Genomic DNA, 26,340 nt, shown 5'->3' with positions numbered 1-26,340 from the left:
TTTACAATCACTCCAAAAAAAAAAAAAGAATAGAACTTGTATGCCAAAAACTATAAGAAATCCAAGAAATCAATGAAGAAAGATGAAAGAAATAAAAAAATCTAAATAAATGAAAAAAGATCTAAATAAATGAAATCCATAGTTCTGGATTGGAAGAGTCAATGTAATAAAGATATCAATTTTCCCCAAGTGGATATACAGGTTTAATGCAATTCCTGTTAAAATCTCATGAAGATTTTTGGTAGATATAGACAAAATTAGTCTAAAGTTTATATGAAAAGACATAGGAACTATAGTAGCTAAAACAATTTCAAAAGAGATGAATAAAGTGGGAAAAATCAATCTACCCGATTCCAAGACTTGCATAGCTACAGCAATCGAGACCGTGTGATACTGGCAGAACTGCAGACACACATATCAATGGAACAGAAAAGAGAACTTAGAAAGAGACCAACACAACTGTGCCCAAATGATTTTTGACAAACATGCAAAAGCAATTCAATGAAGGAAGGATGTTTTCAACAAATGGTACTGGTGTAGCTGGGATACCCATAGACCAATAAAATGAACCTCTCCCTAAATCACACGCCTCATGCAAAAACCAACCCAACATGGATCACGGACTTATGGGTCAAATATAAAACTTAAAACTTTTAGAAAAAAAAAATAGGAGAAAATGGTCTTAGACTTGACACCGAAAGCATGATCCATAAAATGAAAAATTGATCCACTGGACTTTGTTGAAATTAAAAACTTTGACTCTGCAAAAGAGGGTTAAGAAGATGAAAAGGCAAGCCACAGAGTGGGAGAAAATATTTGCAAAACCACGTATCTGACCATGGGCTAGTATCTAGAATATATAAAGACATCTCAAACCTCCACAGTAAAAAAAAAAAAAAAAAAAAATCCAATTAGAAAATGGGCAAGAGACATGAAGAGACATTTCCCAAAAGAAGATATCTGGATGACAAATAAGCACATGAAAAGATGTTCAACATTATTAGCCCCTAGGGAAATGCAAATTAAAACCACAATTAAACAGACTACACAGAATGGCTAAAATAAAATATTGTGACAACACCAAATGCTGGCAGGGATGCGTGAAACTGGATCACTCAGACGTTGCTGGTGGGAATGTAAAATGGTACAGCCACTCTGGAAACAGTCTGGCAGTTTCTTTAAAAACTAAACATGCAAGTACCATATGACCCAACAATTACACTACTGGGCATTTACCCAAAGAAATAAAAACTGATGTTCACACAAAAACTTGAATGTTTATGAATGTTTATAGCAGCTTTATTCAATATAGCCCCAAACTGGAAACGACCCAGCCGTTTTTAAATGTCTTTTAACAGACACATGGTTAAACTAACTGTGGCACATCCATACTACAGAATACTACTCAGCTATAAAAAGGAAAGAATTCTTGACACACCCAACAGCCTGGAGGAATCTCCAGAGAATTATGAATAAAAAGACCCATTCCTGAAAAGTTATATACTGTGTGATTCCATTCTTGAAATGACAAAACTATAGAAATGGAGAACAGATTAGTGGTAATGGTGGTTTCCAGGGGCTGGAGGGAAGGGAGAATGGGGAGTTATTGTTTAATGGGTATAGAGTTTCAGTTTTACAAGATGCAAAGAATTATGGAGATGGATGGTGGTGATGGCTGCACAGCAGTATAGACATACTTAATACTGCTGAACTGTACACTTAAAAATGGTTAAGATGGCGCGACTTCCCTGGCAGTCCAGTGGTTAAGACTCAACGCTTCCACTGCAGGGGGCATGGGTTCAAGCCCTGATTGGGGAACTAAGATCCCGCATGCCATGTGGTGTGGCCAAAAGAAAGAAATAATGGTTAAGGCAGCAAATTTTGATTTATGTGTATTTTAACACAATTAAATTATGTCTTACAACTGCTTATGAATGTACAATGATCTTGAAATAAAGTTTAATTTTTTTAAAAAACCTAAATCAAGACATTTATCATCAGTCCTCAAAACCTTCAATGACGTCCCAGTACTCTTACAATAAATTCCAAACTTAAGCTTGTTGAGATCAGTCTCTGCCTCTGTATCCTCCTCACCTGCTCTGCTTCTGGACATGGACCTTTCTCTCTGTTCCTTCATCTGGGACCTTGTTGCCTCAGGGCCTTTGCACCAACTATCTCCACCCCATCTTCACACGGAGGCTCTTTCTCACCATTCATGACTCAGCATCAACATCATCTCTTCAAAGAATCTCTCTCCCACGTCCTCTGAAGTAGCCCGGATTTATTCTCAGTCATTACCCTATTTTAATTTCCTGAACTCATTAGGAGGGAATATTTTTTTCCTGTTTTCATATTTGCGTGAATAGAAACTCCATCAGAGAGAGGATTTGGTCTTATTCTCCATCATATTCCCCCCCCCCGGGCACAAAGTAGGCCCTTAATAAATATTTGTTGAGACGCTTGAGTGGTTGAACAAACACAAAGAGGCCTACGTGGAGCTCCTGGGGGAGTGGGTGGGGGCACAGGGAGGGATTGGGGACACATGCCAGTCCTCTAGTGCATTCCAAATCGGCTTCAGTGTGCCCAGATTCTGTTACACTCATGTTTTCATAACCACACCCTCCCTTCCCCCACCTGCACAGTTTTGTCATAAAAATGTCATCGGGGTGTAATGAGATAAGGTGCTGACTTCATAGCGCTCAGCAAAGAGAGGCACCACCAAGGATTATGGTCTCGCTGATCCCCAAATCTAACTCTGCAGAATTGCAGAAACCCCTTCTCCCTGTGGTGGTCCCAGCCCAGAATTCACACTGAGCAGAATGGGCAGCAGGAGGGCGCTGGTGCAGGTGCTCCAACCACTCGGCAGCAACCCTGCTCTGTGTCCCCTCATGAGTCACTTGATATTTATACGTCTTCCCTGGGAGTCATAGCCAACATATCAAGAGCATATCACCAGCAAGACACTGGCCGACACATGCCATCGCCCCAGCACTGAATCCCCCCAATAACTTCATACAACGCATCATTTTTATAAACGAAACAAGTGAGACCCCGATCCCCACCCCTTCTCTTCCTACCCTCAGCTCCATCCCACACTGGGTGTGTGGACCCAGCCTGCACGTCCCAGCTCCATCCATGCGCCTCAGTTCCACAAATAGCCACCCCTCCCCCTCCTCTTAAGGCTTGCGGTGCACCCACCACGGGCACCGTCCCCAAGATTCAAGGAAGAGGCCGGGGCAGGCCTAGAAGCCACTCAGGGCTGGTATCCAGAGAATGGTCTAGAAGTGGGGCATAGGCTCCAGATGGACACATCCCCCTGGCCTCATGGACTCCTTGCCCCATGAGGATGGGCATGGCTGAAGGAGGGCCAGAGTGGCCTCCCTAAAGGGTCCCCTCTGCCTGGGTAGAAGGGCCCTAGGACCCAGGCACTCTGTTCTGCGGGGTAGGGGAGGGGGTGCAGGTAGGCCCCCATCATGCCTGAGTCCGGCTCCATCTCCTACGGCTCTGCAGATGGTAGAGCGGGGCCAGCCTGCTCCTCTGAGAAAACCCAGAGCTCTGAGCCAGCAGGGCACTCCTCAGGCACAAATGTGATGGGTAGAGGGCTTCTCACCCAGCTCACACTCCTTTCTGCCTCCTCCCTCCTGCTTTGGGCTCTCGCTGCCCAAGGTGCTCCCATCAAAGGAGAAAGCAGTCCCTCAGCCAGTTGTCTTGGCAGGAGGGGTGGGGAGATAATTCTATTTAACTGAAGGCTCCTGGACCAGATGCTGCAGAATCGAAGGGAAGGACCGGCTAAGCCCCAACCCCTCAGCTGAGTGCATTAGGCCTGTGGTCCCCCTACCCCTGCTTCATGTGCCCCCCCATCTGTCATCACCCAGCCCCATGCAGGGGTCTGGAGCCCCTGAGCGCCTCCCATTGTGGCCACCAGCTGTTCTGTTTCTTTGCTGCGAGGCCCTGCCTCAGCTCAGACGTCACCTCGTCCCAGGAGCCTTCCCAAGCCCCCTGTCAGGTTGAAGCGCCTGGCTTACCTCGGACCCCAGCCGCCATTCAAACCATCCTTCCTCGCTCCTGGACAGTCATCTCTTTGAAGAGAGACAGTCATGTGCTCTCTTTTGGCCAGGGCCTGGCATAGAGCCGGCCTCCAGGCAAACTTGAATGAATGAATGAATGAATGAGTGAACAAACAAGACATTCCAGGCCTCCTGGGAAGGGATATCCGGGGACAGGGGTTTTCCGAGCACCCCAAATCATGTTACCTATTTCTAGGCAAAGCTAAGCGCACCTCTAGGAGAGGGAGGAGGCCATTGCCTGGACTCCAAGGAGGGGACGCCCGTGGACGGCCGTGTCCAGGTGACTGGGCAGGCCCACCAGCTTCCATTTATTAAATTCGACTCCGGATCGAGCTCACGGTGAGTGAATGGAGTCGGGGGAGAGGGACGGACTAGGATCCGGGCGCAGACTCAGCACCCAAACTGGGGAGAAGGGAGGAGGAGACCAGCAAACAGCCAGGGATGAAGACAGGGCTCCTGACTGGACCACAGGCTCCAGATACACAGGTCAGAGAGCATCCCCTCCCCTCCCCGGGCGGCGCCCAATCACATGCCACCCAGAGCCCCTCGGCTCTCACTTCCTGGCCCCACCCACCGACCAGTCCTTCCCACCAGCAGGCTCACTGCCCGAGACAACAGCCAGGTTACACCCGACATTCTAGCCCTTCTCTACCGGGGCTCAGACACGCTCTCCTGACAGCTAGGCTGGGGCCCCATGTCCTCCCTTCTGGTCACCCTGTCACAGCCACACGAGGGAATTGAGATGGAGCCCCGTTTCCAAACACGGCCAGAAGAAGACAGGACGTTTAGGGTTCTACAAGCTTCCTTGTCATGTTTATTCTTTTCTGGTTGGACTGCCCACAATTCTACACAGGACCTGGTGAAGCCTGGTCCAGGAGTCTTCAGTTAAAGATAAATTCCCTTGAGGTGTGTCACACCTCTGGTGAAGGGATCCAGCTGAGGGAAACCCTTCCTTATAGGGTGGGAGCACCCCAGCCAGTGGGGGAGTGGGGGACAGGAAGCAGAAAGGAGGGGGATGTGGGCAAAACTTTACCAAGTTCATGATAACCTTCTCCAGGCAGACACCCAGGGGATCTCAAAGTGACGAGCAGACACCCCCTGCCCTTGAGGGACAGACTCCAGCAAGAGGAGAGATGGCCAGGCAGACAATTAACTAAAACAAATCCAGCTGTGCTCTAGGAGAGGACAAATAAGATTCTGGGGGAATATAACTGAAGGACTTATCACTTCTGCCTGGGAGGGTGCAGCTGGACCTCCAAGGCAGAAGGAATTCACTGGCCAACAGAAAATAACAGTTAACAAATAACTGTCATTAGCATGTCCCAAAACACATCACACACACAGCACGAACTAGCACTTTCTCTCCTGGAATCCTAACAACCGCCCTATAAGACAGGCATTGTCTCCGTTTTAGAAATAAGGCTCAGAGAGGGCAAGTAACTTGCTCAAAGTCACACAGCTGGTCTTTTTGACTCTGAAGCCCACCTTACTGTATACCCCCCAACCCCTATAACAGGCTATAACGATGGCAAGGAGGCGTGAGATGCATAGAACAAAGTAAACAAAATGCCACAGAGAGAAAGAGAGCGCAGGTGAATTATTCCCAGGACCAAAAGGAAAACTCCTCCAAGAGTCAGAAATGAAGAAGGAAATAAGGGAGGAGAAAAGCAGTGGGGGGAGCCTGGGTGTCTTTAGTATGCGATGGTGAGAACAGCCTCTTCCTTTTCCAGTGAAATGTGGACAAATATCTGTTCAAACACGATCACATCATCTTAGATGACACATTTGGGGGACGTTGTGCACAAGCTAAACTATATCAGCCCCAATCAAAACATTCACGGGGATCTGGACAAATTTGCACCAGCTCTCGTGAGAATGAGTCACCCTCCCTCTTTCTCTTTCCTGTGTCGTCATGACCAGAAAGCTAGATACCGATGCGACGTGATAAGGTATTAGCAAAAGCTACTGCAGCAATTAGACTGTAATATATAAATGTATCAACTTGTACAACTCAAACTTACACAATGTTGTGTGTCAATTATGTCTCCATTTTTTAAAAAAGAAAAAAGGTAAGAAATCTTGGATCTGTTCATGTCCTAGACATCAAAGGGATGGTAAGATGGAGGGTGAAATGGAGAATTGGGAGAGGCAGTCCGCCACTGATCACGCCACAGTCATGTACCATCTTGTTTCCTGTGCAAAATTCTGTGTGAACACAAATCAAAGCATCCAAAATGTTTCCAGAAATGAAGGGAACAGCGGATTGAAGCATGGCAAGACACAGCTGAGTAGCCAGGATTACAAACGAGAGAACACAGCACAATGCGGCTATGGGGGTTCAGCTGGGGTTTGCCACCCTAACCTCAGAATGCGAAATGCAAGCTCAGAGCACGCCCAGGCCTGAACTACCTGCTGGGAGCTGCCTTGGGGTGGTTTTCCTGGGATCTGCTTCTTTATTTATTTTTTTAAATTTTATTGAAGTGTAGTTGATTTACAATGTTGTGTTCATTTCTGCTGTACAGCAAAATGAATCAGTTATACATATATATAGATATATATTCTTTTTCATATTCTTCTCCATTATGGGTTGTCACAGGATACTGAATATAGTTCCCTGTGCTATACAGTAGGACCTTGTTGTTTATCCATCCTATATATAATAGTTTGCCTCTGCTAATCCCAAACTCCCATTCCTGCCCTCCCCTACTCCCCTTCCCCGTTGGCAACCACGAGTCTGTTCTCTCTATCTGTGAGTCTGTTTTTGTTCTTAGCTGAGCCATGGCCCGGCCTCAGGTTGCATTCCCAGAGCACTTCTTACAAGCCAGGGTCTGTGCGGGACTTCCCCCACTGAACTTCAAACCATCCTCCAACAACCTCTTAAGGAGCACTCTATCACTCCCATTTTAGAGGTGGGGAAAGGCAGGCTGAAAGGACAAATCCGGGCCAATGAAACATCAGGGGAATCAGCTGAAGGCTCTGGTAAAGACAATCCTCTCTGATAGGAAAATAACGATGCCAAATCCCCTTTCCTCCTTTTTTGGGACACGGTTATATGAGACGTGATGCCTGGAGCTGCTGCCGCCCTTCTATACTCATGAGGAACCATGTGGCCGACACACAGGGGCTGGCAGAGGGGAAGATAAAGGAGGCCGAGATCTTGAGCATATCATCGGCCCAAATGGAAGCAGCTCTTCCAGATGGTTGTGAGATTAATAGGCTCCTGTTATCGAAGCCTCTTTCAGCAATGTCGTCTATTGTTTTCAGCCCAAGGTATTGTGAGACACGGGAAAACACGCATAACACACAGTCTCTGCCTCAAACGGCTCCCAGGGACCTCCCAAGCTCCTCCCGCCCTGAGGCTCTGCTCTGGGTAATCAGCCCAGCACACAGATTTTGCAGCATGCAGACTCTTAAGAAAACTGTAAAAGTATGCTTTAAAAAATTAGGCGAAGAAACAGTAATCTCGCTGAGACAGTGCTATACAGTCTGCAGCTTTGTCTTTATGTTTTGGCCCCACCACGCGGCATGTGGGATCTTAGTTCCCAGATCAGGGATCGAACCCATGCCCCCTGCCCCTGCGCTGGAAGTGCGGAGTCTTAACCCCTGGATCACCAGGGCAGTCCCTGGAGCTCTTTCTTACCTCGGAAAACTCCCCTCACAGGTTGCCCCAGCTCAGGAAAGCTCTCCCCGTGGGTCTGGGCCCCACTCGGTCTCCACACAGCACCAGGGACAGACATAACTGTGCACTTGATACTGTGCTGCTCTGACTACTGTTCCCCTCCCCAGCCCCACCGTCATCTCTCCAAGTCAGGAACTGGTCTGTGTTCTCACCCACACTCTCCTGGGAGCCTCGGGGCCTGTATACAGGAGGAGGTCTACAAATGTTCATTTGGGGGAAAAGGGAGCTGGGCCTTGAAACCTCAGGAGCATCCCAACGGGGCCTGCTTGATGGGCCAGCATCAAACCCAACCCGGTCCCTGTGACTCTCCTTGTGACCTTGAGCAAGTCATTTTGCCTCTCTGAGCCTCCATCTCCTCATTGCAAGTTTGCAGACCAGTTTAGAAGACAAGAACTTTGCTCCATAAAGATCTGTGCTCACAGCTCACCATCACGCACTCGCTGTGCGCGATTTCAAAGTGTTCTGACAACTTTATCTCATTTCACCCTCCCGACATAGAACCATCAATTCGGTAAGGCTTTTTCAAGGTTTCTTGAGCCCCTGAACGCTAGGCGCTGGGGGTACAGAAGGGAGTAAGACAGCGCCCACCCTCCCCCAGCCCCCAGGCTAGAGGGCCAGGCAGACGATGACCAGCCTGACCACAGGATGAACACTGTGGGTCAGAGAGTGACAAATGCTAAGAATAAGATTAAGCGGGCTAGGGCTTCCCTGGTGGTGTGGTGGTTGAGAATCCGCCCGCCAATGCAGGGGACACAGGTTCGAGTCCTGGTCCAGGAAGATCCCCCATGCCATGGAGCCTGTGCTCTAGAGCCCGCGGGCCACAACTACTGAGCCCGCGTGCCACAACTACTAGGCCTGTGCGCCTGGAGCCCGGGCTCTGCCACGGGAGAAGCTCCCGCAGTGAGAGGCCCATGCACCGCAACGAGGAGTGGCCCCACTCGCCGCAACTAGGGGAAGCCCACGTGCAGCAGCAAAGACTCAACGCAGCTAAAAATAAATCAATTTAAAAAAAAGATTAAGTGGGATAAAGGCTGGAGAATCATGGGGTCTGAGATAAGACAGACGAAGGAGCAGAGAACTGAATCACGTAAGGAGATCCAGCTTTTCCAGTTTCTCGGGGTGAAAGCAGTCGAGGCAAGGGACAAGCAAATTGTGAAGCTCCGAGGAGGGCCGCAGCGTCCAGCCAGCAAGGCCCGTGTGGCCGGAGCCCAGGGAGCGAGGCGGCCCATGAAAGGCCACGGGCTCAGCAAGAGAGCGGGTCCATGTCACACGAGACCTTGGTTGGCCGCAGAGAGAGGTGTGGACTTTTAGGTGAGATGGAAGCTTCTGGAAGATTTGGAGTAGGGTCGTGCCATGATCGGCCAGAAGGAACTGGAGGGGGACAGGAGGGACGTGGGGACACAAGTGAGGTGGCTGCTACAGAAACGATGCATCGTATGTGAAACCAGCGGAACTGGGACCTGAAAGCAGGACGCACGTGATACCCCAGGTCACCAGGGAGCAACCCACCACCCTCCTGCCCAGCCAGCAGCCAGAGACCACAAAGGGGGTACACCCCAGTCCTAACTCAGATGTGTGTTACTGGTGAGGAAGAAAAGTGGGGTAACCCCTCCTTCCTTAACAAGTAACGATAACAGAAGTAGAAATGACAATTACATCAGAAATACAGAATTCCTTGAAAGAATGGGAAATAAATTTTCCTTAACAAAGTTCCTGCTGGCTACGTTTTGAAGGCAGAGGGAAGGCTCGTGACAAATGCACGTCTGCTCTGATTGAACATTCTGTTCTCAGCTCCTGATGCCAAGGAGAGGGAGAGGCCTCCCTGAAAGGCCTGTAAACACCCACCCCAAAGACAAGACCCTGATGCTTCTGAAACCTTATTCCTGTGATTTCTTAAGTCCTAAAGCAAAGGGCAGTTGTGAAAATTAACGATCATTTAACATTTTTTCAGTTGAGGTCAGTAATTCTGTACTTAGCTCGTTTGGCTTTTCTTAAAGGTGCCTTATTGTATTTAGAAAATAGAAAAACCTCAAGCTGTAATTTTGACATTAAGAAAGCCAGCCAACTGTTCCCTTCCTTCCAAGGTTTTTCAGTAAAGGGAATCCTGACAGTTCATTCTCTAAACCCAAATACAATACAATGGCACGTGTGTGTGTGCGCACATGCGTACGTGCTCTTTTTTGCTTCCACCTTGGGAGCTGACCGTGGGGTGCACCCAACACACGGGACTGTGGCTAAAGTCGAGGCATAAACTCTTCGTGTGCCTCAGCTCCAAAGACAATATGAGTTTGCTGAAGTCAAATCCCATGTCTTGGAAAGAGCCACTTCCAAGCTCGGCTCCCCACTTGCAAAAAGCGAGACTGGTGGGGGCGGAACTGTGAGACAGGCATAGCCTTGCTTCTCAGTGGCCTGAATTCTGGGACCAATCAGCAGCTTCGCTGTTTGAAGGGCGGGGCAGCCACTCCAACACTGAGCAGGATCCACAGTCAGGTCCACTTACAGACCAGACTCCAAAGACCCTTCTTCTCAGAAGATGCTCCCAGGATCGGGAGGTGGTGACCTGGTCATCTGACGCTCCCTGATGATGAGAAAGGCAGGAGGTTCTTGGAATTCGGCTCCTGGGAGATGAGGGAGGGAGGGACTCCCTCTGCTGAAAAGAGGGGGGTCAGCATCTTTTCTTCATTATGGATCCATTGGCCATCCCTCTAGCACAGCATTTAAAAGCAGTCCTTTAGGGACTTCCCTGATGGCACAGGGATTAACAATCCGCCTGCCAATGCAGGGGACACAGGTTCGATCCCTGGTCCGGGAAGATCCCACATGCCGTGGAGCAACTAACTCTGTGCGCCACAACTACTGAGCCTGCGCGCTTAGAGCCCGTGCTCCGCAACAAGAGAAGCCACTGCAATGAGAGGCCTGCACACTGCAAGGAAGAGAAGCCCCCACTCACCACAACTAGAGAAAGCCCGCACATAGCAACAAAGACCCAATGCAGCCAAAAATAAAATATAAATAAATAAATAAATTTAAAATAAAATAAAATAAAAGCAGTCTTTTGCCTTCAATTTTTAATGGACGTATCCTTTTACTTAGCCATTCCTCCTGCAGAATGAGTATATAAAAACACTTGTGTACCATGCAGACCCCAAGTTAAGAACCTCTACTACTAAAAAATGATGAAAATAGAAAATCACTATTTGGCCAACACCATAATAATAATTATGGCAAGCGAGAATCACCAATGGATGCTAAAATTACTGGGTGAAAATAGGATGAGGAACAGGACGTTTGTCTAGACTCAGATATCTCCCCACAAGGTACTTATAAATGAAAAAGGGAGAAATAATTACACAACAGTGGAGAAACCTGGCAGACACCACCTTAATCAAGTGATCAAAGTTAACATCACCAGTATTGATTGATGTACCTCTTAATATGATGCCCTGAGAAAGGTACAACATGCCTTTTACAGTCTCCTTGCCAAAAATGCATAACCTCCATCAAATAACTGGCCAGTACTTTCACAGGTGTTAAGGTCGTGAAAGACAAAGTAAGACTAAGAAATGGCCCCAGATTAGAGGAGACTAAGGAGATATGACAACTTAAATGAAAAATGGGGAAAAAAATAACAGAAAAATGATATTAGTGGGACAGTTGGTAAAATTTGAATAAGGTCTTAGTTTACAGTATTGCATTGTTGTTAATTTCTTGGCTTGGATAATTGTACTATGGTTATAGAAGATATTAATCTTTTTTTTAAGATTCTTTTTTATGTGGACCATTTTTAAAGTCTTTATTGAATTTGTTACAATATTGCTTCTGTTTTATGTTCTGGTTTTTTTGGCTGCAAGGCATGTGGGATCTTAGCTCCCCAACCGGGGATCGAACCCGCACCCCCTGCATTGGAAGGCGAAGTCCCAACCACTGGACTGCCAGGGAAGCCCCATAAGATATTAATCTTAGGGTTATGCTATAGACTCAATATTTGTGTCACCCCACTAAATTCATATGTTAAAACCTAATCCCCAGTGTAATGACATTTGGAGGTGGGGACTTTGGGAGGTGATTAGGTCATGAGGGTGGAGCCCTCATGAATGGGATTAGTGCCCTTATAAAAGAGACCCCAGGGAACTCCCTCATCTCCTCTGCCATGTGAAGATACATTGAGAAGAGGGCTGTCTGTGAACCAAGAAAAGAGCTCTCTCCAGACAATGAATCTGCCAGCATCTTGATCTTGGACTTCTCAGCCTCCAGAACTGTGAGAAATAAATGTTTGTTGTTTAAGCCACCCAGTCTACGGTGGTTTGATATAGCAGTCCAAACGGACTAAGACAGGGAAGCTGGGTGAAAGGAAAAGTTATGCAGAAACTCTGTTTACTATTTTTTGCAACACTTACATAAATCTAAAATTGTTCCCCAAAAAAAGTTTGAAGAAAAGAAAAAACACTTGTAGGGACTTCCTTGGTGGTCCAGTGGTTAAGACTCCACGCTCCCAATGCAGGGGGTCCAGGTTCAATCCCTGGTCAGGGAACTAGATCCCACATGCATGCCGCAACTGAGGAGCCCACAAGCTGCAACTAAGGAGCCTGTCTGCTGCAACTAAGAACCAGTGCAACCAAATAAATAAATATTTTTTTAAGAACACTTGTAAAAGTGTTAAAATATATATAATGATGCAATTGAAGCATGGTCTGGAATGGCTAAACTAGGAAACCACTTAAATATCCATCAATTGAGGACATGGGAAATAAATGATGATGCTTTTCTACAGTGGAATACTACACAGCTGTTAAAAATGAGGTGGCTCTATGGGAATATATTTCAAAATATTTTTCTGGGGGAAAAGCAAGTTGTAGAACAAAATAACATCATTTAGTATTTGTTTAAGAAAATACATTTATAATCAGGGACATAGAGAAGAGACTGGTGGTTGCTAAGGGTGGTGGGGAGGGGATTGGGAGCTTGGGATTAGCAGATACAAACTGGTATATATAGAATGGATAAACAACAAGATCCTACTGTATAGCACAGGGAACTATATTCAATATCCTGTGATAAACCATAATGGAAAAGAATATGAAAAGAATGTATATATATGTATAACTGAGTCACTTTGCTGTGCAGCAGTAATTAACACAACATTGTAATTCAACTATACTTCAATAAAACATAAATTTTAAAAAAAAGAAAATATATTTACATATATACGTATAAGGAGAAAAAAGTCTGGAATGACATGTTAATAATGGGATTATGGAGGTGGCATTGGGAGAGGAAAGAATGCTCATTTTTTACCTTATTCAGTTATTACCGAATGTTTGAACTTTTTCTGCAGTGAGTATGTATCATTATCTTTATAATAAAAACAAACAATAATAATTCTGGCCCAGGATCAGATTCTCTGCCACATTTGTGGGTCCCACTAATTCATGCTGCAGGCTGATTCTGGTGTCAGCTCCATGGTGAGCCCCACAGGGGACAGCACTGTGTGGGCACAGGCCCTGACTCATGCATGGGCTCATTCTCCATCTCTGGTGATGAAAACATATCCAACTCATGATGACCCTCTGATGGTTAATTTTATGTGTCAGCTTGGTTGAGTGACAGTACCCAGATATTTGGTCAAATGCCGACGGATGTTGCCATGAAAGTATTTCTTTAGATGAGATTAACATCAAGGTGGTAAACTTTGAGTAAAGCAGATGACCCTCGATAATGTGGTGGGCCTCATCCAATCAGGTGAAGGCTTTCAGAAAAAGACTGACTTCCTCTGAGGAAGAGTAAATTCTGTCATCTGATTGCCTTCTGATTCCTTCTGAAACATCAGTTCTTCTCTGGGTCTCTGGCCCATTAGCCTATCCTGCAGCTTTTGGATGTGCCAACCTCTACCACCACATGAGCCAATTCCTTAAAAATCTCTCCATCTCCTATATATCTATCCAACGCGCACACACACACACACACACACACACACAAACACTTATTCTATTGGTTCTGTTTCTCTGGAGAACCTTGCCTAATACAGACCTCATGCAGTAAGTCCTTTCAGTGGAGGGCACAAAGTGCTCTCTTAACATAGAAGGGAAAGGGATTTGGAGTTTGAGGAGGGTGGTCCCAGGCAGAGATGAGGAAGGGTCTTTGAGGCAGAAATGCAGGGCTGGAGAGGTGTGGGGGTGAGGGTGTAAGGGAAGCCAGTCCCTGGAGCTGGAGCAGGGCCTGGAGGGGGAGAGGACAACGAGGCACTGCAAGCTGGCGTCTCAGAGACCCAGAAAGTCTGGTCATTCATTCAGAGCTCTCCCTGTGAATGCCGAGGAGCTGCTGAGGGCTGGGAGAGGAAGGCACTGGCGAGAGGAGCAAGACTGTGAAAGGGGCCGGGCTTGAGGGGGCGTGGCTGTGGGGGCGGGCCTATGAGGGGGCGGGGCTTGTGGGGAGGTGTGTGAGGGGGCCTCACCTGGCCCTTCTGCTCATCAAATACCCACTGGATTGTGAGGACTCTTCCGTGTGGGGAGCACGTCCCTTTCATCTTTGCGCACGCACACCCCCCAGGCCCCGTACACAAAAGGTGCTCCATAAATGCATGTCCGACTCTGTTTCCGAGAGTCAACCCCCCTATCCCAGCAGCTGTGCGAGGGTTGGATTCATCCAAGGGAACAGACAGGCAAGGCAGAGCTGCTCAGCCCCGCGGCCTTTACCTCACGAGGTTGGCGCAGGGCCCGGGCCACCGGCAGCTCTGGTACACGCGCTGGACCACTGTCTCTGAGCCGTTCTGCACCTGGCAGGACACCGTCCGTGTCACCGTGTGATAGCACCAGTGCCTGTGGGGAGAGCAACAGTCAGGTCAGTCCTGCCTGTTCCTGAGGTGCCGACTGTGGACCAAAAGGCCGTGCGGGCCGAGGAGGGGCCCGTCCACAAGCCTGAGGGACGGTGCTCCTGGGTAAGGGACCCACTGAGACCCTGGGTAAGGGGCCCACTGAGACCCTGCGTACCGGTCTAAGGGGACGGGAGAGTACCCACACCCCCTAGCCATGAAGCCCCAGCATCATTTCAGTCTTCAAACACTCCGTGCGAAATCAGTGATAAAGGCTGTCCCCCTGTCAGGAAATCCCACTCTGGAGGCGAAGACGGTCGGCGAGATGAAGAGAACACACGGGAACACTGGCTCATAGGAACAACCACAGGATGCGCACAGGGAACCATGGGAACCCAGCAGGGCCCCCAACCCAGGTCCTAAGAAAGGCCAATCAGCTGAGAACTGAAAGGTCAGAGTCAGCAGACCCAAAGTGTGGGGGCAATGAGGGGGGACAGTTCACAGAGGAGAGAGCAGGGTGAGCAAGGGAACGTCGGCGAGACGGACTGCAGCTGCCCAGGGACCAGAGTGCAACTAGGCGTGGCCTGAGGCTGGACGAAAGGGAGTAGCCAGGAGAAAGGAAGAGGCGGGGAACCTGCCAGAGGTGGGTCTTATGACATTGGTGGAGAGCCACTGAAGGACTGGGGGGTGGGCGCGGTGGGGAATGACTCAGATGGGTCTGATTTTAGAAAAGCCCCTCTGGTGCAGTGTGTAAGAGCTGAGGAGGCCTGAGCTGGGGCCTGCAGCGGGGAAGAGGGGACATGTGCAAACAATATGGTGATTGGATCAAGATGGCAGACACCTCCCCCTCCCATCTCCAGATCCTAGATATTGAAAATCTAAAAATAAGTCCCCACTGTGACATCGGCAAGATGGTGGGAGAGGAGGGCCCTTACTCAGTACCCTTCAGTAACAGTAATTTAGCAGCCATTCTTGAACAAAAATGCCTTTGTGGGAACTTTAGGATTTTTGCAAAGTATTTATCTGATAACGATTGATATCCAAAATATATAAGGAACTCATAAAACTCAATAGCAAAAAAATAGTAATAATAATCCAATAAAAATGGCCAAAAAATCTGAATAGACATGTTTCCAAAGAATACATATAGATGGCTGACAGGTATATGAAAAGGTGCTCAACATCACTAATCATCAGGGAAATGCAAATCAAAATAAGATATCACCTCACACCTGTTAGGATGGCTATTATCAAAAAGACATGAGACAACAAGAGTGGTTGAAGGTGTGGAGAAAAGGGAACCCTGGTACAGTGCTGGTAGGAATGTAAATTGGTGCAGTCATTATGGTAGGTTCCTCAAAAAATTAAAAATAGAACTACCATATGATCCGGGAATCTCAATTCTGGGTATCTATCCAAAGGAAACAAAATCAGTATCCCAAAGAGATATCTGCACCTCCACGTTCAATGCAGCACTGTTCACAACAGCCAAGATGGAAACAACCTAAGTGTCCATCTACAGATAAATGGATAAAGAAAATGTCATGTATATGTACAATGGAATACAATTATTCGACCATAAAAAAGAAGGTAATCCTACCATTTGTGACAACATGGATGAACCTAGAGGACATTATGCTCAGTGAGTAAGTCGGACAGAGAAAGACAAATCTGTATGATCTCACTTATAAGTGGAGTCCGAAAATGTCAAACTCATAGAACCAGAGAGTAGAATAGTGGTTGCCAGGGGAGGGGGAATAGGAGAGACGGGGAGATGTTGGTCAAAGGATACAAACTTCCAGTTATGAGATGAATAAGTTCTGGGGATCTAATGTACAGATTAGATCTGCACATAGTGATTATAGTTCAAAATACCATATTGTATACTTGAAATTTGCTAAGAGAATAGATCTTAAGTGTTCTTACCACACACATAAAAAAGGTAGCTACGTGAGATGACAGATGTGTTAATAATCCATGGTAATCATTTCACGATGTGTACGCAATTAAATCATCATGTTTTAAACCAAAAAAATCAAGTTGTACGACTTGAATAAACACTTTTTAAATTTGTCAATCGGAGCTCAATAAAGCAGAAAATACAAATAAAGTAAAAATAAGTCCCTAACAGCATTGGAAAACAAAAAGCAGTGGGCCAGATATTTTGAGGAATCCTTGAGAGACTGAAAAGCACATGAGAATAAATTGAAGGAGGAAGTACAGTCCAAAACACACAGGGAAGATTGGGGCTCAAGGTGGGTACAATATAGGAGCAGCAGAGGTGACTGTCAAAGGACCATGGTAGAAGGAGCCAGACAGGTAGGACCAGGATCCCTATCCCTGCTGGTGTCAAGAATCAGGCATCGAACTCACTTGTTTTGTGGCAGGTGTGGTCAGAATGGGTGCCTCAAAGGCTGATGACCTCCAGAAGACACAGGGATCCTCTCAAGGTCAGACAACTGAATTCTTGCACATTCTTTATCCTATACCACCAACCCTCCAAGAGGCAAAGCAGCAGTGAACAGAGAAACAGAGACAAGCTAATGGAAAACCCCAAATGCCAACAATTGCAAATTATTTAAGAAAAAAGGCCAACACCCTGAAAGAAAGGCACTGACTCAACAGATAATAAATCACACTTCAAGAAAAAACAATTAATGAAGCAAATAATGGAGACAGTTTTTTCAAGCACAATTAAAGTCCTTAAAGAGATAGAATTTTTCACTCATAAGAACTATCATGAAATCAAAAAATTAGATATGTTAGAAATGAAATGTATGACTGTGAAAATAAAAAGGCTCGACAGATGGGCTGAAAACACAGAACAGACAAAGCTAAGGAATGAGCTGATGAGCTGGAAATCTGAGCCATGAACTTTCCAAGGATATACTGCAAAGGGACATAGAGATGGAAAATGTATGAGAAAAGGTGAGGTACCTGGAGGACACACCAAATTCCAGCATACATCTATTAGTAGCCCTGGAAGGGGAGACCAGAGAGACCACAGGGAAGTATAGACTTAAAGCGATAATAAAGAATATTTCCCAGAGCTGAAGAAAGACATGAATTCTTTTGTGTGTGTGTGAATAATGTTTATTTTTTAATTGAGATATAGTTGATTTACAATGTTTCAGGTATATAGCAAAGTGATTCAGTTATATATACATATTCTTTTTCAGATTCTTTTCCATTATAGGTTATTACAAGATACTGAGTATAGTTCCCTGTGCTATACAGTAGGTCCTTGTTGTTTATCTATTTTATATATTGTAGTGTGTATCTATTAATCCCAGATTCCTAATTTATCCCTCCCCCCACCTTTCCCCTTGGGCAACCATAAGTTTGTTTTCTATGTCTGTCAGTCTATTTCTGTTTTGTAAATACGTTCGTTTGTATCATGTCTTTAGATTCCACATATAAGTGATATCCTATGATATTTGTAAAAGACATGAATTCTTAATTCAAAAGGGCCCACTGAGTGCTAAGCAAGATGAACAAAGACAGACATATTGCGGTGAAATTTCAGAACACTCAGAATGAAGAGAAAATACTAAACACTGAAGAAAGGAAAGAAAAAACAAATCACCTACAATAAACTGAAATTAGATTTCTTATGAGCAATATCAGAATCGGGAATATAGTGACACAACTGCTTCAAAGTTTTGAGGGGAAATATTTAGAACCCAGAATTCTATACCTGAACAAACTCTTCTTCAAAGGTGAAGGCAAAATAAAGACATTTTCAGATGCACAAGAACTCAGAAAGTTTATCAGTTACCTTTTCTGAAAGAATTACTAGAGGATGTATTCCAACAAACTAACGGACATAGGAGAGCATAGGAGGAATATATTAAACATGAGGAGCAGTTACAAACAAAGAAACAATAATAAGATTTAAAAATAGCCTAGATCTAACATCCAAGGTGATCTAAATATGGACAATGGCAAAGAGGGGACAGAAGGAACTAATATTTGCTGATATTTTTGTCTTGTTTAAGGAAAAGATATAGAAACTGTGCAACTTTAGGTGCAGTAGATAAATATACAATTAAATTTTAAAAATTTAAAAAAATTTTTAATTTTAAGATAAATACTAGAAAGTGTAGGAAGAGGACATAAAACTGACAAACCATGAAAGAAAGAAGTAAAACAAAGATTTGATTAACCCAACAGAATGCTAGAAAAGCAAGAAAGTAGCAACAGAAAACACAGTAATTAGAAGACAATGAAATTAGAAAGGAGAAGAAAGGAATTAACAAAGATGGAAGCAGAAATTAATGAAATAGGGCTTCCCTGGTGGTGCAGTGGTTAAGAATCCACCCCCCAGCACAGGGGACACAGGTTCGCTCCCTGGTCGGGGAAGATCCCACATGCCGTGGAGTAACTAAGCCCGTGCACCGCAACTACTGAGCCTGTGCTCTACAGCCCTCAAGCCACAACTACTGAGCCCACGTGCTGCAACTACTGAAGCCCACGCACCTAGAGCCCGTGCTCCACAACAAGAGAAGCCACCACAATGAGAAGCCCACGCACTGCAACCAAGAGTAGCCCCCACTCGCCACAACTAGAGAAAGCCCGCGTGCAGCAACGAAGACCCAATGCAGCCAAAAATAAATAAAATTTTTTAAAAAAGAAATTAATGAAATAGATTACTTTCAAAAGTGAATCAACAAAATCAAACACAGGTCTAAAAAAAAATCAAACAGACAAAACCTAGACAATTTTTAATGAGAAACAAACAAAAGACATAAGAAGACATTAAGAACAAGAAAAAAATCCCCATAGAGATTAGAAATTGTAAATAAATATTATGTCTGATCTTACATCAACATTTTTCAAAATGTTGACAATTGGACAATTTTCTAGGAGAATATATTGGCACAGTCAAAAAGAACATGAAAAAGGAACCAAAAGTTGATCCCTCTCCCCAAAGGCATCAGGAGACCTGGTTCTGCCACCAGTCTGCTGTGTGACTTGAGCAAAGTGATGTTCCCTCTCTGAGCCTCAGTTAAATAAAAAAATTCTACCTCTCAAGGTTATTGTTGAGGACTGAGTGAGCAGATCCATGTGGCACTACCTACCCCAAGGGGTCATGATTGATTACCTGGCTACTGAAACCCCACAACATTCATACAGGTGTAAGGACTGTCCTTCCTATTTTGCAGATGGGAAAAGAAGTACTGAGAGATGAAACCTCACTGCCCATGGCTCAAATCAGAGGCCGAGCTGGGAAGGGAATCCAATCTTCCTGCCCAGGCGGCCAGTAGGGTCCCACCTGTACAATACAAACCACTGCCTCTGCTCGTTACTCAGGGAAACTGGGTCTGGACCCCTCCTCCATCTCTACCAGGGAGCATCAGTACCACCTCGGGCATTCAGCGTGAGTCTCTTCGGGATGAACTGCTGTCCAATCCAAGGACAGTGCTCCACCCTGAGATCTGCCCCTGGCGATCTGGAACAGACAGAGTCCAGCCACCTCTGGGTCAGAGCTTTCTATAGGGAAATGAGCTATGAACTGGAAAACATTTTCAAATGCCTTGATTCATCATCTCCAGACATTTGATCTTTTAATGGGCTGTAAATGGTTTCCCAAAATTAAAACCTGGCCAAAAACAACGAAGAAGGCAGGCAGAGACAAGCAAAGAGGGCTCCGGGCCTTTTCAGATGGAATTCTAAACCCCATTCATCTCCAGGCACCCGCAGTTCCAGGGAATCTCGGTGTCAGGCACTCTGCTCCCATATGGGGTCCCCCTTAGGATCCCCGTCTCCTGAGTATCATATCTATGTCTCCTGTTTTGTGGGTGGCATCACACCACCGCCCACCACCACCACCAGCCCTGACCATGGTGGGTGCACAGTGATGAGTGAACAAGGCTGTAAGGGCCACAGGATGACTCCGCCCAGAGACAGGCTTGGCAGGAGAAGTACGTCCCTTCTGTGACCCTACTGGAAGGACTGGCCCAGGGGCAGAGATTTGGGGAGTGGCAGGGCTGGTCTTCAAACTGCCTAAGAAGTAAGGGTGGCCTCAGCAGCCTTCATCAGGATGGGGCAGGACTGCCTTTATTTGGGGGCATCATCTCAGCGACCTCCCTTCATCATCTCCCCCCCCCCCCCCCCGCCTCCTCAGCTGAGTTCTCGTGGTGGGTCCAGGATGGGAAACTCACTCCCAGCCTTGGGGACGGATCTGCTCCGCTCCAGGTCTGTCTTATGAGGGGAGGCCCCGCTCCCTGATGGGGAAGAGAAGCTGACTTGGCCCTGCTCCGCCAGGCCTGGGGGCTGCTCCTACAGCAGCTTTTGCCACGCTATGTGTCTGGCTCTGTGGCTTGGCCAAGCCATGAAATCCTTAATTTAGAGTCCTTTGGGAAAACAAGTGCTAAGTGCTTTCAGGAGATCATGTCATGATGGAACGGAGGGGTCTTCAGGACACCACCAGCCCATGCCCACCTCTGAACATAACTAACCAACCCATCTATTTCACCCGGGGCATGCCACCACATCAGCCCTTCTCCCCTTAACCCTGGGACCCCCTCCCGCACCGGCCCATGAGCCCCAGTTCTATCTGAGCTTTGCTTTGGGACCTGATCTCACCTTCCCCTCCACCCCCAGGACCCTGAGCCTGAACCAAGCCCGAGGGCTTTGACAGTGATCTCCCTCCCCAAGAGGACCACCCAGTCTGCCCCCATGTCACTGTCTCATGCTCTGCTCCACCCCAGTGTGGCATCACCTCAATGCTTCCTCTTGAACCCCAACATATGTGCCCCACTTGCATGGACACACATCCTCATAGCCCACGGAACACCTCAGGACACACCATTTCAATCCATCCACTACGGAGACCATCGCTATCCAACCCCTTCTCGCTCCATCTTGGTGACCAGCACCAGTAAGTTCCCGGTCCCCTGACCCAGAACCCCCAGAGGCAAATCGCCACAGAACCCACATTTTCCCTCCCTTACTCTCCACGGCTGATCAGCCCTCACGTCAGGCAAGTCCTGCCTGCATCCCAGCCCTGGTCCCACAGTCCTGATTCCCACAGCCAGGCCCTTGCTGGTCGGCCAGCATCCGCCCTGTTTCCCTGCAATCTCCTCGAGGTGCCACCAGAGGGCGCCCCCTAAACCACAAACCTGGCCCTGTCACCCGGCCTCTGGAAACCCTTTCCCAGCTCCCCATCCTCCACGGTTCCCACCCACCTCCCCGTTGTCACCTCCCACGACGCTCCATCTTGCCATTTATGCTGTCACTTTGTCCTCCCTGGCATGCCATCCCACCTTCTTTCACTCAGCCAACTCTTACCCTACCCGTCTCCATTCAGGCTCTGTCCCCTCCTGGAAGCCCTCCCTGACCCCCTGCTCCACAGGGCCCCCTGCATGCCTCTATCTTAACCCTCATCACACCTGATGACCACAGGCTCCGGACGACAGCAGGCCCCATAAAGGTGTGCTCATCTGACCCCAAGCCCCGCATCCCAGAGGGACCTTTTCCCATCCACATTCACTCACTCTCTTACCAAAAGCTGCTTCTCAGGCTCGGCACCGTGGGGCTTGCTCCTGTGGCTGCAGCCACCCACCTCAAGGTTGGGGGTGTCCTGTGTCAGGCCCCTCTCCACCTGGCCCTCACTATTCTATTACCTGACCACACCTGCCTGACCCCTACAGAGGCCAATTCCAGGGGGGTTGCCTGCCAGCTTGGCTCAAGAAACTCTGTGAGAAATGAGGTTTGCAACCTAAAGGCCATGGCCAAGTGGATAGGCAATTCAGATGACGCTGAGGCCACGCCCATGACAAAGAGCCCACAGGGCCTGGGCTGGTTCCCTGAGAGATGCAGGCAGAGGAGCCAGCTCCCAGCCCCTTCCAGGGACAGGAAGAACAACTCTGGTGCAAGCAGAATCGGCCTGCCAGGATCCTTACCATACAGAGACCCTCTTCCGTGGGCAGAGTCAGGCCCAGTACCCCAAGACCTTTTTTTTTTTTTTTTTTTTTTTTTGCGGTACGCGGGCCTCTCACTGCCGTGGCCCCTCCCGTTGCGGAGCACAGGCTCCGGACGCGCAGGCTCAGCGGCCATGGCTCACGGGCCCAGTCGCTCCGCGGCATGTGGGATCCTCCTGGACCGGGGCACGAACCCATGTCCCCTGCATCGGCAGACGGACTCTCAACCACTGCGCCACCAGGGAAGCCCCCCCAAGACCTGTTTTACAGTTGGCAAAGCAGTTTCACATACTGTTATAGGCTGAATTGTGTCCCCCTCACACACAAATCCATACACTGAAGCCCTAACCCCAATTACCTCAAAATCTGACTGTATTTGGAGATAGGGTCTTTAAAGAGATAATTACATTAAAGTGAGGGCCTTAGGGTGGGTTCTAATCCAATAGGACTGGTGTCATAAGAAGAGGAAGTTTGGGGGCTTCCCTGGTGGCGCAGTGGTTGGGATTCCGCCTGCCGATGCAGGGGACGCCGGTTCATGCCCCGGTCTGGGAAGATCCCACATGCCGCGGAGCGGCTGGGCCCGTGAGCCATGGCCGCTGAGCCTGCGCGTCCGGAGCCTGTGCTCCGCAACAGGAAAGGCCACAGCAGTGAGAGGCCCGCGTACTGCAAAAAACAAAAAAAAAAAGAGGAAGTTTGGATTCGAATGTGAACAACACAGGGAGAAGGTGGCCATCTGAGAGGCCTCAGGAGAAAGCACCCTTGTCAGCACCTTGATCTTGGACTTCCAGCCTCCAGAACTTTAAGGAAATTAACTTCTGTTGTTTCAGCTGCCCCCTGTGTGGTACGTTGTTATGGCTGCCCTAGTCAACTCACACACATACGTGACCTTGTTTAATCTTCTCAACAAGTCTCAGGTAGGAATTCTACAAAGAAGGAGCCCCAGACTGCAGGGGAGACTCGAGGTCACACAGTGATAAGTGATCAGTTTAGGTTCTTTTCTTTTTTTTTGAATTGAAGTATAACTGACCTACAACACTATGTTAGTTCCAGGTGTACAACATAGTGGTTCAATATCTCTATACATCACAAAATGATCACCACGATAAGTCTAGTTACCATCCGTCACCATACAAAGTATTTACGATATCATTGACTATATTCCCCATACTGTACGTTTTCTCCCTGAGATTCGTTTATCTTGTAGCTGGAAGTTTATACCTTTTATCTTAGGTCTTGAAGATCAGCCTTCTAATTCCAAACCCCAGGCTGTATCCACCTTGCCAGTGAGGACAGCAGAGAGTTAGACAGCAAATACAGCATCCCCGGGCAGGCCCTTACGAGCCGTGGGCCTCAGGGGACCACCTCACATGCAAAACAGCAAGCAGAGGGGACGGCCCCCACCTCATGCGTGAAACTATTGGGACACCTGTTGAGGGCAGTTCAGGCCACAGCAGGGCTCACAAGGTGGGCTCCAAGCCGGTCCTGTCCCCTGCCCCCTCTTCCCTGCAGTTACCTAAATCAGACCTCCATTCAGCCTCACACAATCCTGGGTGGTCAGAACTGCTGTTCTGCCAGTTTTCCAGGAAAGGAAACCGAGGCACATCCAAGGCCACCCCACAAGTCAACAGACAACCCAGATTCGAGCCCGGCCCCTAGCCCCCTGACTACCCTGCCGAACTGACTTAGAGCTCACTCTGACTGCGTGGGTCTCAGCATACGGTGGTCTGTCCACCTGGGGCCGTGCTGCCAGGAGACGGCCGTGCCACAGACCATGACGAAGGCAGCGGGGCTGCTGAGAGAAACCGCGGAAGCCCAGGAGCTGGGAGAAGCAGGGCCTGGGTCTTGGGAGGGGGTCAGGATCCAAGCTAGATCTCCCCAGCCCAGAGCAAGGAGCCAAGTCTAACAAGATGAAACATGACCAGGCAAATGTGGAGTCCTGCACTGCAGCCCCAAAACCCAGCGGACAGGCCCCAGATGGGGCGCAGTGGTTCTCGCCAACAATAAGTTCACTGTGAGTCAGAGGTGTGAGTCAGAGGTGTGTGCAGCATGCAGAAAGCAAAGGCAATCTCAGGCCGTCTTAGGAGCAGAATAACGTCGAGAACATCCCCGCTCCCCTCTGCACTGGCCCGCATATGGTGGACCCTGGGCTGTGCCACCCAGATTCCCCTCAGTGAAGGGTCCTTAGACCTCAGCTGCCCAGAACCACCTTGCCCAAGGGCCGGCTCTTCCTGGGGCCCCGTCCAGTGTCTGGTCCCTGCACAAGATGAAAGCCTCAGTCATATGGACCTCAGGACAACTCGAAGGGCCATTGTAGGTGCAGGGCCCCCTGGAGGTCAATGGTAGTTGTCACTGGGTCCACATCAAAGCTCAACTTCTCCTTCTAACTCCTGCTTCTGCCCCTCCCTTCCACGGGCATCAATCTTAAGAGGCGCCCCCAATACACGTCCTCCCTCTTGGACCGCATCTCAGAATCTGCTTCCTGGAGACTCCACCTGGTGTCTGCCGTGAGCCCCAACGGGAAAAGGAACAAACTGAGAGCCAGTGCGCTGGGAGGAGAGGGCTGCGACCGCTGTCCTCTGAGCAGGGGACACATGCAGAGGTGTGAGTGTCCATGGGAGGAGGACAGGTCAGAAGCCCAAGGTTTGGTGACGTGGAGGGGACGGCCCCACGCCCCTCGGGTCCACATCTGCCCTCTCCAGCAGCAGAGGCCTGTCGACGATGGAGCGTTCAGATATACTGAGCAGAAGTAAGCTGACGGCCGTGGTGGCGGGAGGCAGCTCTGGGAGGCCAGCTCTCCCCCCCGCCAGGATAAGTGCAGGGGAGCTAGACAACACTTGCTCGTGGGGCCGCAGAGGGCCCGGAGTCGGGTCAGAACACGACACCCACCAGAAGGCAGACTTCCACTCAGGCTGGGGAGGTACTGCTTCCGGAGGGTGGGCCATGGGTGCAATGAGCTGCCCGCACGTTGGTAGTGGGTGCCCCGTCCTGGGAGGGGAACGGTGAGCAGAGGCAGGACACCCACTTGGCGGATGGAGGGTGAAGATACACAATTGACCCGCAAAGAGCATGGAGATTCACCTATTGGAAAAGAGGAGGTAAGGCAGGGAAGAGTTTTGGGGTTTTCTGGCTGCGCTGTGCGGCTTGCGGGATCTTAGTTCCCCGACTAGGGATCGAACCCAGGCCGCCGGAAGACTCGGAAGATTTTTAAATGAGAGAGGAACCCGGTCAGTGGGGTTCCAGGAGGACCCTCTGGTGGCAGGGGGGAGGGCAGAGGCTGAACCCATTTGGGATAAATGGGCACAGACCCTGAAGGGACCAGCCGAGGCCTGGCGGAAGCCCCCTGAAATGGGCTTTACCACCTGGATCCAAACGGGGCCAACCCACAGACCACTACGCGCTGTCTCCCAACAAGGTAAGTGTCTGTACGGCTGACGCGGCTCTCCACCTCTCAGCTCTCAGCCACCTAAACCACTGTCCGGAGTTAGGGTTTTGTTTATGTAAGGATAGCTGAGTGTACGTTACACTAAGGCCTGATGGGTTTTCAGGGCACAAAAACCAGTAGGAGTGTTTGGATAAGAGGGTCAATTTGCCTGCATCTCCTCACAGGCGTTTTTACTGGAACGGTCCGTTTCAAGGCAACACTGGGGAGGAATTTAAGTACATTTAAGGTCACTGACTTTTAGAGGTAAAGATGTTGATCCGAAAGCCCCGCGGCAACTGACCAAACGTTTCTGTAAAAAAGGAGGGCGATGGCACAGACTCCAGGGTCCCGCGCGCACGGAGGCTTGGAGGGCGAATGCAGATTTGCGTGGGGTGGGGGGGGCTGGAGAGCCGGCAGGCCCCGGGAGCACGGCTGTGCCA

At 48.4% G+C, this 26,340-nt stretch overlaps 1 protein-coding gene across 2 annotated transcripts in view; it reads right to left on the bottom strand.

The window, feature by feature from the left end:
- The window catches only part of COL26A1 (collagen type XXVI alpha 1 chain), a gene marked incomplete at both ends in the record, with an annotated part of 174,186 nt that overhangs the window by 116,174 nt on the left and 31,672 nt on the right, over positions 1-26,340 (bottom strand). For both annotated transcript variants that reach the window (XM_082671259.1, XM_082671260.1), the window contains one exon: positions 14,439-14,561. In XM_082671259.1, the coding sequence (XP_082527385.1) occupies positions 14,439-14,561 (123 nt within the window). The remainder of the gene's footprint in view (positions 1-14,438; positions 14,562-26,340) is intronic.

This window comes from Grampus griseus, assembly GCF_964374135.1.
Source record: "Grampus griseus genome assembly, chromosome: 14".
Lineage (NCBI taxonomy): Eukaryota > Metazoa > Chordata > Mammalia > Artiodactyla > Delphinidae > Grampus > Grampus griseus.
Note: the sequence above shows the minus strand (reverse complement) of the source record. Positions and strands in the feature narration are given on the sequence as shown.